Source organism: Cyprinus carpio, chromosome A17, assembly GCF_018340385.1.
Source record: "Cyprinus carpio isolate SPL01 chromosome A17, ASM1834038v1, whole genome shotgun sequence".
Classification (NCBI taxonomy): Eukaryota; Metazoa; Chordata; class Actinopteri; order Cypriniformes; family Cyprinidae; genus Cyprinus; species Cyprinus carpio.
In genome coordinates this window covers 13,207,578-13,223,521 of record NC_056588.1, presented here as the reverse complement: position 1 = coordinate 13,223,521, position 15,944 = coordinate 13,207,578, and the positions used below count along the sequence as shown (strand labels likewise).

The 15,944-nt window shown below is 37.4% G+C and overlaps 1 protein-coding gene and 1 long non-coding RNA gene across 2 annotated transcripts; one reads left to right on the top strand and one right to left on the bottom strand.

Moving 5' to 3' along the window:
- Positions 1-580: 580 nt before the first annotated feature.
- On the bottom strand, positions 581-7,377 carry LOC109078634 (mis18-binding protein 1-like). Its single transcript, XM_042774162.1, has 18 exons — positions 7,256-7,377; positions 6,197-6,856; positions 6,020-6,118; positions 5,801-5,905; positions 5,147-5,412; positions 4,943-5,013; positions 4,609-4,733; positions 4,436-4,526; positions 4,256-4,368; positions 3,853-4,025; positions 3,638-3,713; positions 2,518-3,559; positions 2,193-2,362; positions 1,942-2,081; positions 1,668-1,811; positions 1,441-1,514; positions 1,266-1,318; positions 581-1,167 (listed from the first exon to the last, which is right to left on the bottom strand). The coding sequence occupies exons 2-18, from the start codon at positions 6,786-6,788 to the stop codon at positions 1,061-1,063; spliced, it is 3,441 nt and encodes a 1,146-aa protein (XP_042630096.1). The 5' UTR covers positions 6,789-6,856; positions 7,256-7,377; the 3' UTR covers positions 581-1,060.
- A 208-nt stretch (positions 7,378-7,585) lies between these two features.
- LOC109106981 lies at positions 7,586-9,520 on the top strand. The gene is made up of 3 exons (XR_006162154.1): positions 7,586-8,352; positions 8,441-9,071; positions 9,213-9,520. It is a non-coding gene; the product is annotated as an uncharacterized LOC109106981 (long non-coding RNA).
- The last annotated feature ends 6,424 nt before the right edge of the window (positions 9,521-15,944 follow it).

Sequence of the window (15,944 nt, the reverse complement as noted above, 5' to 3'; positions counted from 1 at the left end):
TCACGCTCCGTCGAAAACAAACTACACGGCCGTCTACCTAGACATTTATTTATTTTTTGGCTATTATATCAACCTTCTGAAACTAAATTTATCTGCATTATACAATAGCTGCGTACCTGTACACCATTTCTAGCCACCTACCTAGGCAGCATTTATGGGCCTTATAACAAAGCTACCCATTTAGGCAGGATTTTTCAATGTAGGACAGGACTCCAAAGCATACCAAAAACCACAAGCACTGTTATTCACTTCAAGTTACATTTACAGTATCAAAAACAGCTTTATAAATACATTCTATGGTTCAGAGAGAGAGGGTGGACCAAGATTATATAAAAGGTTTTGTTGCAAGAAAACTTATATTAATAGGATAAGTGTAGTTTAGGGATAGAGATATGAAAATATAAAGGCGTTAATTGTTAATATGCTTTTACACAGCGTTTCAGAAGCAGCTGAAACCTAAAAGACCAATAGGGACATTTTCCAAAAATATATATTTATGAAGAACGTGAAGGAACATAACAAAGAAAGACACAGCTGTACTGCTAGCACAGCACACTCGAGTAAAACTGCTGGACAAAGATGAAGCTTAAACCGTTTTATTTGTTCATACATTGTATTTGCTTATATATTTATTTACACTATAATCAAATAAAAGAATCTAAAATGTTGCCTTTTCAGCTTCTTTTACACCAGATGAATTATAACTTTTCTTTTGCATTTCTTTATATCGAGTTGTGTTTATGCTTTCATTAGAATTTCATGGTATAACATCCGCAGATTATGAACGCCAAATAAAAAAAATATATATACAATCCGCTGATAAACTGCATTGTAGAAGAACTGGCTTAACAAGGCAAATTAAAAATCTTAATTTGAGATGTTTTGTAAGCTACAGCTAGCAAACATTTCATGAGCACTGGTGTTTGACATAACAAAACGCACTTTAAAACAACTGGAAAAGTAGAAGCTAAAACACCGTAAAATATTGTGATTAACAGCACTGAAACGAACTGATTTAAGATACATTTTTAACTATGATGCTAAACCATGATAGTGAAACTCAGCAGTATTCCATAAAATAATCATCCTCCTCGTCACTGTCATCAGCTCTGGATGGGATATCTTTATCTGACAGCATATTCCACACAACGAAGTCATCATCTTCAGCTGTTAAAAACACAGAGGGGTGAATATTAATAAACTACATATTTTTCAACTCAATACACTGAAGCATGTTTGTGTTTCCAAAAAGGTAACTTGCATACCAACACATCTCTTTAGAGTCTTCTTGACTACTGGGGTTGGTGTAAGCTTATCCTACACAGGAAGAATATTGCATCATCATTAACATGGGGGAAAAAAAAAAAAAGAGGGTAATAAAGTTGTTTGATTTATTGTGGGAACATTATTGATGATTAGTATTTTTTTGATGTTGTTATTGTTGGTGCTTTTTTTTTGCGTTTTTTTCGTTTCTTGTTGTTCTTATGATGGTGGATGTACTTGTCCATGTTATTCTAAAATAAACAAAAAATAAAGAAATTAATTAATGGTTTATTATACAAAGACCCAAATTAGACATCTGCATTTTTAAAAAATGAGGCATTAAGCCTGATGAGTGCGCTCAGCATCCGCCCACTAAATATAGCTTTGGCAGTCGAGATGAAAGCGTACTTGTTGATGGATCCCAGCATTCCTGGGCTGATGTGCAGACACTGAGGGGTTTTAGCAGCAGTAGAAATGCTAGAACTCGGCGTCTCAGGGTTTTGAAGCAGGCTGAACTCTTCATCTCCATTTGCAGCGAATACAGGCAACTACAGAAGATGTCAGGTTAGATTTTCTTAGGGTATAGACAAGATATGGTATCACTCAGACAGGGGGCTTTATTAGGTCTGAACGTGCAGTTCAGAGCATCTGGCTCCAAATCAATCGACAATAAATCACCTTGATTTGCTTATTGTGCATTGGTGAGTTGGCAAATACATCGTCATGGTCATCTTTGGGCATGTGGTCCAAGAAATGCCTCATCTGCTGTCTCCTTTTAAGTGTTCCAGCTTTAGCAGTTATTTCAACTATCTCCTTTCCTGTGAGAAAAAGCAAGATCAGACATTGTTTTTTCCATTTTCAAATGCATGAATTTGTAAATCTGTAAAAACAGTCACAACCCTTCAAATGATACAGTAAAGTATAGAAACCTGGCTCCTCGGTTGCTGCTGGTTTCTTCTGTGCTCTTATTCTGGGTCTTTTGTTGGTCTTCTGATTGGGATTATACTGTTCCTGACACTCTTCGGCCGAACGAGTGCCGACAATATACGCAACGTTTGCCCAGTAACCGCTCTTGTGCTTAGGTAATGAGCTGACAGCCCTGTCCAGAGAAATAAAAAGTGCTCTCATGATCTGTCTATATTTCATGCATTCAAAGGAATGACGTAATTTTTTTTTCCTATCCTGTAAAAAACCAAGTAAACTTAAATACCAAATTTAAAAAATAATAATAATAAACTCAAGTTTAAAGCTTACTCGTGTAGTTTTTGAAGCTCTTCTTCAGTCCATTTTCCATCTAATAGCTCATCTTCTTCATGCTTATTGCTGTTTTCTGTTTGTGGCTTTTTGCTTCTTGCGTTTGCTTTTCTTGTTTCAGATTTCTTTGACCTTCTGTTATTTGAAACGGCATGTTGAACACTTTCCTCATCCTCTGAGTGCTCAGAATGCATGTCCTCTGAGGACGGAAAGTGTCCATTGGTTTTAAGTTCAGATTTAGCTTTCCTTTGTCTTGTCCTCCTCAACAATAACGTGGTCTTCTTGTCATGTCCCCTTCTCTCTTCATCATCATCATCATCATCTGTTGGCAAATCAACAGCATCTCCTACCAAAGCATCTGAATTTCGCTGCGAGACCTTTTTTGGTCTACGTGAACCTCTCACTGAGTCCTGTTCATGAGTGGTAGAATCTTGCACCACAGAGGTCTCAGTTTTGTGAGGTTTTGTTAGCTGTTTACGGTTTGTGGAGCCTTGTCCTTGTCGCCTTATTGGAGGGTCTGGAGATGCAAATGAGCTGTTAGAGTCAGTAGAGTACTGGGCTCTGGAGTATATGCGAGCACTTCGGCGTAAGCAACTGCTGTCGTGAGGCATGGATTGTGGTTCCTCCCGAATTTGCTTTTGGGACTTGCCATTGCTTTTTGTCTTCGGATCATTCTCAAAGCCCGATTCCTGATCATCATATGACACTGCTGGTGAGAAATGACTATTCACTGAATCAGCCTTTCTGTTCTCCATCATCTCTGACCCTGAACCCATAGCATTTTCCTCTCCTCCTGACTGCTGTTTTCTCCGAGAGGTTCTTTGAGGTTGACTAGCTTTTTGTTTCACTGCATGACCCGAGTTCGAGCTGAGGGCCATAACCAGAGGTCCTCTCTGAGCTCTTGAAGGTTTATTCAGTGTTGTGCTCTCACTTGGAGATGGATTGCTCTGAGATTGGACTTTTCTTTGGGGTTTGGAACGCTGCCTGATCCTCCTCATTGGCACTGACAGTTCATCTTCACTGCTGGATGTGTTACGCCTCCCTTGTAAAACGAATAAATGTGAAAATTTGAATGAAAAAACAAATGCGCTTTAAAAACACACGTGTTATGAATGCACACCTCTTCCCAGAGTTTCAGGCCTGGATGATTGTTCCTCTGTGATTTGTGATGTTGCCATAGTTACTGGTTTCTTTGGCTGGAAAGCAAAATAACATCAAATTTAATCAAATTTAAAAAAATGGTCCACCTGCACCATACCAATATAAAAAGACCCTGTAAATGCCACTAGAGATCAAAGACATTGTTTGCAGTGCTGAATGAAATGAGAAGAGTACCGTGGACAGCACTGAGGTAGAGTAGTCCTCATGGATAGTGACATTCATGTCAGAATCCATAACAATCCTCCCTCCTTTCCAGTATTCCAATGGTGGTTTGATGAGCCGGCCACTGCGGGAAACTTTTGCACTGCCCTGCTGAATGTTGTCAGTGGGAGTGATGGGACTGGGAGCTATCCCACGAAAAAAATTCAATATATTAGCATGACCATTTCAAACTAATGGGGATGAACATAGTTTAAACAAAAACTGGGATTCCAGACATTCTTGATACAGACACCAATTAAATATAAACAAATTAAGCAGTTAATTATGACTGATTCAATAATAAGTCATTCAGATAGATTTGTGAACTTTCCAACTGATATAAAGGTCACCTTTACTGTTGAAATGATATACTCACACATTATATTGTCCTGAATTTTGGGATGTTTGCATGTTGAGTTTTTAGCGGCCTGTTGATTTTTAGCTTTGGGAGGTTTCACACCGCTGTTGTCCTTCTGACTTTTCTGCAGTCTAAAACAAGAATAGTTTCTTTTTATAATTTGATAAACAGCATAATAACAGATTTGAGGCAACTTACCCCATATGACCACTCAAAAACTGATCCAGGTACTCCTTCCACATTTTTGGAAACCCAAAAAGAAACTTCTTCAAAAACCATGATGGAAACGCTGTAAGCGTTAAAACAAAAATTGTCAAATGAAACATACACAATCAAAGTAACGCAACTTGATTTAAAAAGCATTTTCTTACATGAACTGGGATGTTTGGCCATTTTCCCAATGAGGACATAGGTTCTGCCAGATGAAGTCTTGAGAACATTGCTTGAGATTCTTTCAGTGATAAAACTGCTGTGCCACGGTATCATAGTATCTCTGTATGTATCAAACAAAAGCATTTAGAGCCACAAAAAACAGCTTCATGGAGGATTTATAAAAAAGCATAACGCTATAATATAATACATTATATTATAGTGCAGACAGACACTATGACAATTCTTTAAGATATTTAAAAAAAAATATTTAAAAATATATTATAATAAATTTACTAATTTGAATAATAGGGAAGAAGGAGAATGTATTTATTTCGAATACCATCAACCACAAGGTCTTTGTTGAGCAGTTTCAAAACCCAGTCTTTTAAATGAATCCCCCTCACCTAAAATACAAAAACAATGTACTAACTACAAAATATTACAAAATCTAAAACCACCAAATCACATTTTTGCATTTTCGTTTTGTTAATGATTTTAAAAACCATTAAGAAACAAATGCTACATTTTTTAACTTACATTGGTTCCTTCATCGTCTGCTTGTTTAGCTTGTTGTTTTGACTGAAACACAGACGCTGTCTTTCGTGGGATCAACACCCGAGGAGAGAGCTGCAGGAGAGGATCATCCAGTAGATTATGAGGAGGCTGAGGGGGTACAGGGACCACTTCTGTGCATTCCGACTGACCAAACGGATCAGACTCAGGGCTACTGGACGTGTCTATTAGGAGGTCTTCCTCACTGTCCTTTTCTACTGCAATGCTCCTCTCACCAAATACAACGCCACCTACAAGTAAATTACACAGAGCTAATGTGTTATGATCAGTGTTACATTGTTCTTTGCATGATAGCTACTTTTGCATAATTAAGTCTGTATTCTAACCCAATTTTAAGAAAAATCAGAATAATACTTATTGCCAAGTTTGTTTTCACACACACAGAATTTGTCATGGTGACAGAAGAAGCTTCCAGTGCACATATATTCATACATATAAACACAATAGACAAATAAGAACTAACTTAAGAGTTATGCATTTCTGTCTGGTTTGCAAAAACTTATCAACAGAGCATCAGTATAAGGTCATTAAAACGAGATTCATATCCAGACATATACATTATTCTTAACCACTCACTGTAATTTTATGAGTAATACAGAGTGAAATTAAAAGTCATACCTTTATTTCTGATATCTTTTGAACTGCTGACGTAGGTGATGGGTTTCCGCTGAAGCTGGGCTAACATCTCATCAGGAACCACCTTGTTCATCAGCATATGAGTCTCTTGAGTAAACAAATACAGACAGATTTTTATAAGTGAGTCAGGTTGCACTGTATATAACGGTCCTAAAATGCCAAACAACAGCAATTACTAAAATAATAACATTAAAATCATACCTCTTTTTCTGTTATAAAGATTCTCTGGCATTTGCGTTCGCCTTTTTCTCATCGCTGATAACATCTCCCCAGGTATTTTCTCAAGTAAAACATAGGGCTCTAGAAAAAGAAAAGGGATATTAGTAGAATTAATTTTCATCAATATGTATGACATCTGAAAAAAAATGGAGAACTAACCAATAAATGACTCTGATGCCGTATTAAAGGTTTCGTGTTGTCTTCCAGGCACTTTATGAAGATTGATGGAAAGGCTATCCTGTGGTAAGTCCATTTCTCCAGCTTGTGCATCTCCTCTCAGTGACTGCGGAGGTGAGAGGGCTAACACATATGTCTCCTGGTCAGTGTTACTCTTATGAGAGGTCTGGGTTACAGGGTTCGAGGGGACACTGTCACAGATCTCTTGGTTGCTTATATGATCAGAGGCTGCCCCATGCCCTGCAGAATATTGTCTCTGAACTTTTGCCTTCATTCTTGCAAAAATCTTTGCCGGCGTCTCGCTGCACCTCTTCAGCATCAGGTCCACTTTGTCTAGAGGAGCGACCTCCGCCGTGGCATTGATGCTGCTAAGCTCACATGGGATATTTGGGCTATTTTCTTCAGCATTCTGTGCAGTGGAGTTCATCACCAACACATCTCGGTTTGAAATCTTTCTGCCTGATCCAGTTGTCCAACTGTGAGCTGCTTTAGGTATGGTTTTCACTGGTGTGATCATGCCACCAGGCTTAGGGGCTTCAGGAGCTATGAAATAGTCTTGCAGTGGATGATACATTGTTGTATTAGAGGAAATTCAGACTAAATGTTTTCAGCAAAACAGTGGTCCATGTTCTCATCACAATCCTGTAAGATGCGAAGGGGGGAAAATCAAATTAACAAAATAAGATAAAAGGGATGATTGATTCGTCTATAAAGACTGTGTTTCGTATGTGAAATTGTAATTTTTATATTAAGTTATTATATGGATTTGTATTAGTATTTCGTCTATAAAATTGGACGTTTTATATGTTAATTAATTTTAACTATATAAACACTTCTCTAAATCCAGTGTTAGTCTGGCTGTAAAATACTAACGTTAAAACGAAAATAACCCCGTGCACACTTATCCGTCGACAAACCCCGTGTAAAATGATCGATTACATATCAGTGAGTGAAACAAAGTACCAACATAATATATAGTAGATTGAGTGACATTGGGGCATATATTGTTTTTTACAACAACAACAAAAACGACTCGCTTACCATATAAACTGGTTTGAATTTTCCCGGATAAAGCGCGGCTAACGTCTCGCGTCGCGTAAGAACTGACGTCACTTCCGCCAATAACGCAGCCAAGAAGTGAGTGGTTCATTTCAATGAATCGGTTCTCCGGACAGTTCTTTTCAAATAATTGTTTTAAACAATTCTGTAAATACGGACATGCTGGAGAAGTTAATAGACACCTCTGACATGTCTACTTCCACAGTAGTAACACAATTTTTCCTACATTCAAGCTTTTCAATATAAATCATTCTTTCAGATGGAATTAGTGAACCGGTTCAATTTATTACTTGAAAAGATCCGACTCGAAAGAACGCCTCGCGCACGCCTCGGTAACGTTACTTAGTGGAGTTCGTGTTACGCACGTGTGTTGGAAATATGTATTTGGAGAGAATCTCAAATGATCTGTGTATAGGAAATACATGAGCAGTAAACATTTCGTCGTTTGTTAAAGGAGACGATGTCCGAGATTCATCTACCTGAAAAAATTAGGATTTCTCTCTGATCGCGACAAACTGAATGTTCGTTTAAGCTGCACGTACTTTGAGACTGAGCGACCATTGGTCCTTATGGAAAGACAGTGTTATTGTCCTCCAAAAATTCCATGACTCACATTTCTGGAAAATTCTTCGTCAATGGAAAATCAAGTTTATTGTCGTTCAAAAGCAGCAGCAAAAGTCTTGCAACAAACTGTGACTTTGCTGCCGTGGATCGGTTCCGTGCGCCGATGGCACAGCTCTGATGACACTCACTGGGGGCTTTACAACACCTCCAGAGGCTCGTCATCCGTCAGTGAGTTGTTGTCTGAGTCTGACCCGCTCCCTTTATCTTTGAGACAACTGACTGTGAGGTCAAGAGAGCCTCGATATCAGAGATAAGTGCTGTCATTTCACAACTTGTCAGTCTTACCACACTACACTACATTACCATGAAGATAAAAATCCTATCCATAAAACTGCACTTCATGGCACGTTGAGGGGCTGCCCAACTTAAAACACCATTCCTTGAGATTGGGACCAAAATATGGTATTCCCCTGATGGTTATTTTTGTCCAACTGAAGCATGTGGACATGATCCAGGTTTGTACACTTTCAGGAAAGAAAAATCTGGTGAAGAAAAGACTCAGTATGTAGAGTAATAACCCGTCCCATCTTGTCTTTCACACAGGAGTGACTCAGTCCAGATGCAGTTTGGCCTGAGCAGCCTGGAGCTGCTGAACTATGAAGACCCCTGCCTCTCCTCTGTTGCCTTTAACGGTCTGTACTCCCTGAACAAACGAACAGTGCATTACAAACAATAGCTTGAAAATCCAAGCTTCTGCTGCAAGGTCTCCATGTAGCTCAGGTCCATTAAATAACATTAACAGATGAAACTTTTCATTTTAATAATACATTAGTAAACTCACTCAAATTCTTTGTGTGTGTAAATAAAGCTCTTTCTGACTTCTGACTTAAAATTCACTAAGATTTATAACGTTTCACTGTTATTTCATGCTAGCTAATGTTTACAAATGGAACCTTATTGTAACGTGTTACCATTGATTTGAATCTGCTGACATCCCTAGTTTCTGTTTCAGAACGTTTGGATCAAGACAAGCATGTTAAGGAAGATAAGACTCAATTCTGAATTTATTTGATTTTTATGCAGCAAATCCCTCTATATTTTTGTCCTGTCTCTGTGTTTTCTAGTAGGATATCCACTCAGAGTCTGTGCAGAATCAGTACCCAGGGCTGAGCAGTGTCTGTCTCTCATGGGAGTGAAGGCGGAGTTGGAGTCTGTCAGGATCATGGGAGAGCAGGTGCCGGATCTCCTTCGTCTCCATTTGGACTTGTGTTGTCATGACATCTGTGATGTAATCCCAGAGATGCCCCAGATTTTCACAAACTGCATATCCTCGGTACCTCGGTTAACTTCATTCTAATCAACTTTGCTCTTTCAGACAGCAGAATCTTCAAGAATCAGGTGTTTCTTCAACTTCAGCATCTGCCTCGATGTGTGTCTTTTAAACATAAAGCAACATTTCATTGAAGATGGAAAATGGAAATAAATTGTTAATAGAAAACAGTTGCTTATTCTAAAGAGCTTGAGAAACATGACTTGCTTTTTACTTTAATACATTGTGCCAATGATATTTTATCCCATCAGTATTTAATTGACTCTTTACAAAGTGCTATAGAGTTAAAATAGTATATTCACTCATGGTCTCTTTGTAAATATATTTTCCATTAAATTAATGAAATGAAAAAGACTACAGTGAAAAGTGTTCTTTTCCACCCATAACATCTAACACCTCCACTAGGTGGCAATCTATTCACACTTCAGTATAAAGAAAAAAATCAATATACACAATTTGTTTTACCTCTTCATGCATCCTTCTAGAAACTATAATACACAAATTATATTTATACATTAATACATAGTATAAATAAACATAATTATGTGCAAGTAGATGTACCAGATATTTTTTACTTTGGAAGTACAACACAAGATGTGATATTCTGCATTAATATTAAGTTTAGTATTAAGTAAAGACAAGACAGTTCTATGAAAGACAAATACATACATAACAAAGTGTAAAGATTGGGTAAATGTTTGCCATAAGCACACGCAGAAGCTGGGTTCACGGGTTCACATCCTTTTAATAAACAGGATTGTCATATTCAGGTTTTATAATTTCATAATTGCTGATGAAACAATCATGGACGTTTTATCACACTGCATTTCTCAATTTGGATGTGTGAAAGTTTACAATATGAAAAATAGATTTTAAAGGCTTTTCATCCGGTTTTTACTAATCAAGGCCTAGTCAAACTGATGAGGCATGAATATAATTAAAAGAAATTGTGCTAGCAATTAGCTGAAGTGAAGCTGATCCATCATTGCATATATAATACAGAAGGGTGAATGTTTAGATGTTTTAATCCCACTCTAAGGTTATGCTGTTTGTAAGAGCTTCCGAGAAGTTTTATGGCGTACTGAAGCTGTGAGAAATCTTCCATTAGCCGAGGATGGAGCATTTATCAAATGAGAGATGACAAGGACAACATATCATTCCACATTATATCCCACTGAGGGAGAAATAATGTGCTCATAAGTAACAGTGGAGACTGAGTGAAAACACTTTTGGAGTGTCTGACTGCAAACATAGTTTCCACTGAGAAGCATGCAATGTTTCAACATACCTGTAATTTGAAAGATTGTTGTAGCTAAGCATGCTTCTGCCTTTCAGGGTGAGAAAGTCACGGTTCAGTCTTTTCTCTTTATGTTTTACATACATTGCTTTGACAAATGTTTCTTTTCCGGCCATTATGCATGTCACAGAAATGTCAGTGTTTCACGTCAGCAAGAAAACTATGTTCTAATGCCTCAGACATATGGTCTAAGATGGTAAAATTGGCAGTCTGGAGAAAATGGAAGGAGATTGTGGTAACCTCCTTACATTTTTTTTATTCTGAGACAGACGTTCCAACATCTTTCAGAACTATGTGTTCCACAGGATCTCTTGGAAAAAAAGGGGTATTTTCAAAAGCAAATACCAGAAATAGGATTCTGATATTGCAATTATGAATTAGTGTTAGCTTTCTCAGAATATTATTTAGCCTCTAAATTAACAAAATCCCCATGTGTTTTATTTCCTTTATACAAGTATCTACCTGCATAAGTTCACTCAGTCATTATAGAATCACATCAGAATTTCTCAAAGTTCAAATTGCATTTGATTAAAAATGGGGCAAAATGTCTCTATTAAAGCATATTTTGAATTTCCCCTGAAAGTGTTCTGAACCATAAAAGGAGCCTGGAACACTTCATAGCTTTCGACGGCTGTTGGGCTCTGGATGGGAATTTTGGACTTCTTTTAAGTTCACTGATCTGATCCTAAATAATTTGAATGCCAGACCAGCTGGAGCTGAATTCAAGGTATCTTGAATAAAGCAATGAAACGCCTTATCAATTTAGTTTTGACTGAGATGAAAACGGCAATGGAGAAATGATACAATAACAGCTGTAGGGGACATTATGCACCTACCCACATGATCACACATAATCAATGCCATTTAGTGGATGCTATCCACTTGTTAGTTTCTTCCATGATTGGTCTATGGAGGGATTTTGCATTCTCCTCCACACACAATCATTTCTCATTTTGAGTATGTGAATGGTGAAGCCCCCACTATACTGTGAGTAAAAACGACTTCTCCATTCTTATCAGAAAGCAATTTTGCTTGTGTGAGACAGTGAAGTCCAAGCTCTCCATCATATATGAAATGGCTGTCTGATCTACGAGAAAGGGGATGCTGTATGAACACACAGACTATCTGGGAGATAGCTTGCCAGCTCATCCGGATGCAAACGCTGTATCATGCTGGCACAATGAAACCTGTGTCACAAATAAAGGGAGCTATACAGAAAGCAGCAAAAACAGTGTCTGAGCAGGAGGATGGCATTATATGAAAAATTATATATATATATATATAATATATATATGATATATATATATATATATATATATATATATATATAAAGTAACATAAGAGACCGGGGTTAGTTGTCACATGGTCTTTACCTCAGTAACTGTAAGATTTTGAGTGCAATTACACAAATCTTCAAGTGGTTTTATAGGATGTTTAAAAAAATGTCTTTGAAAACAATGGGTTTGTGGGGGGGTTTTTCTCTGTTTTGTTTTATAGTTTATATTTTCTATAGAGTTTATGACAAAAAGCCTATAATAACAGGTTCTAATGTGACAGTTTATCTCAACATGTTCATAAAGAGCCTCTTTCCAAAAAACGTTATTTCCAGATTCTAATGAAAAATATCCCAAATGTTTAACATGTTCATATCCCATTAGATATAGCCATTGAAAGAAAGGGAATGGTAAGCAACAGTGGGAGTGATAAAGTGGTGGAGCAAAATAATGAAAGAGAGAGCTGGTCAAACATGTGGACGAGTGCCATAAGAACATTTCTATTTCATAAGCTGCTCAAAGTGCTGATGTAAACAATGAATAAATAATTCCATTCTTTGAACTAGAGTTTGAACAGTGTATTCCATAGGGAGCTGAAGGAAAATAGACCTAATAATGGCTTTTTCATAAATAAAATACTTTTCTTCAGGACAAATACTTCAAATTATATTTGGTAGTGCATGAAAACATTCGTTATAGATACATAATCCGAAAAATAATCAATGTCTGTTTGCACGGGGAGCCCATTACATTTTTATTTAAAAAGAAAGAGATAAAAAGGAATGTAGCATTAAAAAATCAAGAGTTTTGGGAGAGTTTTTCATCTGTTTGTGGTAGGGACACAATCACATCCATAGATTGATGAGTAAAAAGGAATACACAAACGACACTATAATAGAAACAATAGCCACCTGCTGCTAAGATGCTGGATGTGATCATTTCTACACAGTTAGTGTAAGTAATTATGCCCGTGGGTTATCCTCTTTTTAACCCCGGGTTATGAAACCCTGCAGTGCCAAGAGTGAACAGTGCTAGAAGCAGACAACCAGTCATATACTGAGCAATGCCTACCTCTCAAATATTTATGCACTTTGTAGAGACTCTGAACTTAAAAAAAGCTTACATGGTGACATTTCCTACATCTACAAAGAGTTAGTGAAACCTGATGAGTTCCTGTGGCGATTTGTAATCGTTCAATCAATGTTTCTGGTCTCATAAATATGCAAATAAGAATGTGAACCCATGGGTTACAAATGTAAAATGTGAAATCTTAAACACTGACTTCCCTGGACTGACTACTAACCAGGTAAAAAGTGAAACAAGACAGGTCAGCATTACATCTACCTCGTGACCGATGCCATTCTTCTGAGACAGAATGTTTCATTAAATCAGTTGATTTAGTTCACAATACCAGTCCGAATGATTCATGCACGGATCTGATTAATGCGCGTGTCGAATTCGGTTTGCTGCAGTGATGAAAGATATGAATTAACATTGAAATGCAACTCAAGAACATTTTTATCTTTATGATAATGATGTTGATTTTAAAAGAAGGTATTGTGAATTTACTCATTTACATATTATGATAATTATACATAGGCCTAATTATTTATCCTCAAATGTAAATGGGAATTGGAAAAAAAAAAGACAAACACTTTTAACTAATTTTAAGATACAAATAGGTCACTACCTTTAAAACAGCACCAGAAAAGAAAAATAACAAATCATGAAAGACTGTGAAGTCTTTTAAATCTATCCTTTGATTTATAATGCACAAAATAAGCTTTCTTCTTTATTTTTCTTTTCTTTGGCATAGTTTTTGATTTGATGTACTGATATGTTATAATTGCTTTTAACTGTGTGTTCATTGTTTCAAGAGACTGCAATAATAATAATAATAACAATAAGAATAATAATACAAAAAAGATTTGAATTGCGATGATATGGAAAGATTTTGTTGTATAGATCACTTTTATGACTTCTGTGTTCCTTTTAGGCTTGAAAGCTCAATTAGAGGAAAAACAGCAATTAATTACATTACTTAAGAAAAAGAAAGAAAAAAAATTGGGTGAGCAAATAATGATTTTTTATACAATTCTTTTCAGTCTCAGGAATGGTAAAACTGAAGGTTGATGGCTCAATCCCCCACTATAAAGCAAATCATGAGCACTGTGCTAACAAAAGACATCCACACACAATAAATGATTTCTACAAGGGGGAAAAAGAGCATTTTCCCCGAGGAATACTAATAGATTAAAAGCGGCAAGCTGATGGCTCCCTTTGTCATACAGTTGCAGACAGAGATAAAGAAGCAATTCCGGAGGCGTTTTGATAGAGGATTGGTATTTGTTTTTCATACACGGCAGCCACTGGGTATGTAGCCGAGGATGCTGTTGGGAGGTGGTCACACTCACGGACGCTCGGGGCCCAGGGTGTAGACTCCTGCTGCTACTAAGTCACCATAGACTGATGATATGTGTCAGCCACAGAACAATCTGCATTCATCATTTCTTATCTGTCTGCTGGGCTGCTGTGCTGATCCCGGAGATGCATCCTCTCAGCTGCTGCATGGTCAAGGACTCGCATGATTGAGTTGAGTGTGTGTGCTGTGTGTTGCTTTTTGACCCCATACAACCTAACTCCCAGTCCTGGAGGAATTACTTGTGATCAAAAACTGCCACGACGTGTTAATGCACCACAGAAACAAACAAAGCACCAAAGTGCAGACGTGTAAGAGGATTGTCCCAGTTACTGTCACTTTCCCACATCGAGAGTCGCAGATAAGTGCGTGTCTATATACAGTATTAGAGTCTACATGATAGAATCTGTAAGGTATATGTGTCTGTTTTTATGGATGTAAGGGTTCTTCATTGGGCAAGCAATAACACAATGCTATCATTGTCCAAAGGACAGGTCATTTCCAAGCATTATCCTCTAATATTGAGCTCAGTACTCAATCAGAGAAATAGGAGGCCTGACCTTCACTGTGTCCACACCTTCTCTGTCACTTAAATAAGTATGATGCCCCAACAGCAAGGTTCCAGAGATGTTCTGGACTGTGTTTGAGGCTTGCCGTTGGCTATTAGTGCAGATTAAAAAATCTTCAGGAAAAAAAATCTGATCAGCAACTCGTGAATCTCGAAACTTGACTCAAATAGAACAATACAGTCACACAACCAGATGCGTTTCATTCGCTCATAAACATTTTGTAGAAGAAACAGCTGAAGATCAGTGTGGTGTGTGTGTTCAACATGCCCTAAATTTAAAAATGGTACATTAATTCTGGTTGACAAATGGAATTATTATTGGCTATACTATATTCTTAGTATATAACTTTTAAATATAATTTTACAATTTCCTTTTTTTGGACATATTGTCCTAAATATCATTCCATATTGATGTGTGGATTCCATTTACTTATCGTGGGTTGGGAATAAAGGAAAATCGACATTCACCTACAAGCCCTATAAAGTGAGGGTAGAATAAGAGACATACTGCTGAGATGCCCCTGTGTCTATATGCATGAGGACGTTTATCGTAAATATAGCCACTATCCAAATGCAGCTGGAGGCAGAACGGCCGCCATGATTCAACTCTGGCTCCTTTATGACAGCTGCTTATCAATATGAATGAACGCCTCCAATCATTTTTTTCCTTCCCTGTCTCTTGGATGACATTGTGGTCATCCTCCTTAAAACAAAACCAGGCCGAACAAAAATAAATATCCAGTAGCTCAGGTTCGGTTTGGACAGGCGCATTAAGGAATCATTTACTTTGTGAAGCAGATTTGGAAACAAATGCAACTTATACACAGTAAAAACAGGTGCTGTTGAGAAAAAAGAACACAGATTTGACATTCAAGCTACACCACTGAAATCTTGCCATTGTTGTTTTCAAATGCCTCAAGGAATGTCTTTTATGAAACCTATGCAGCTATACAACGTTCTGGCAAAACCACGCACTTTCTTTTCACAAACCCCCCTCCACAGAACTTTAAAGGCATTGCAGTGTATGTGCCAATTCTCAGTAATCGAATCATTACAGAAAACCGGACCATAAAGAGTACACTTCAACAGGGTTTTCTTTAAAAGACGAAAAACAGAAAGACATCTACCTTGTTACACATCGTTCTCAACCTCAGCTAACAACTCTTGTATTTTCACCACCTATAAAGTTTCTGGAGAAGATGAGTTGAGTGGGTTTAGT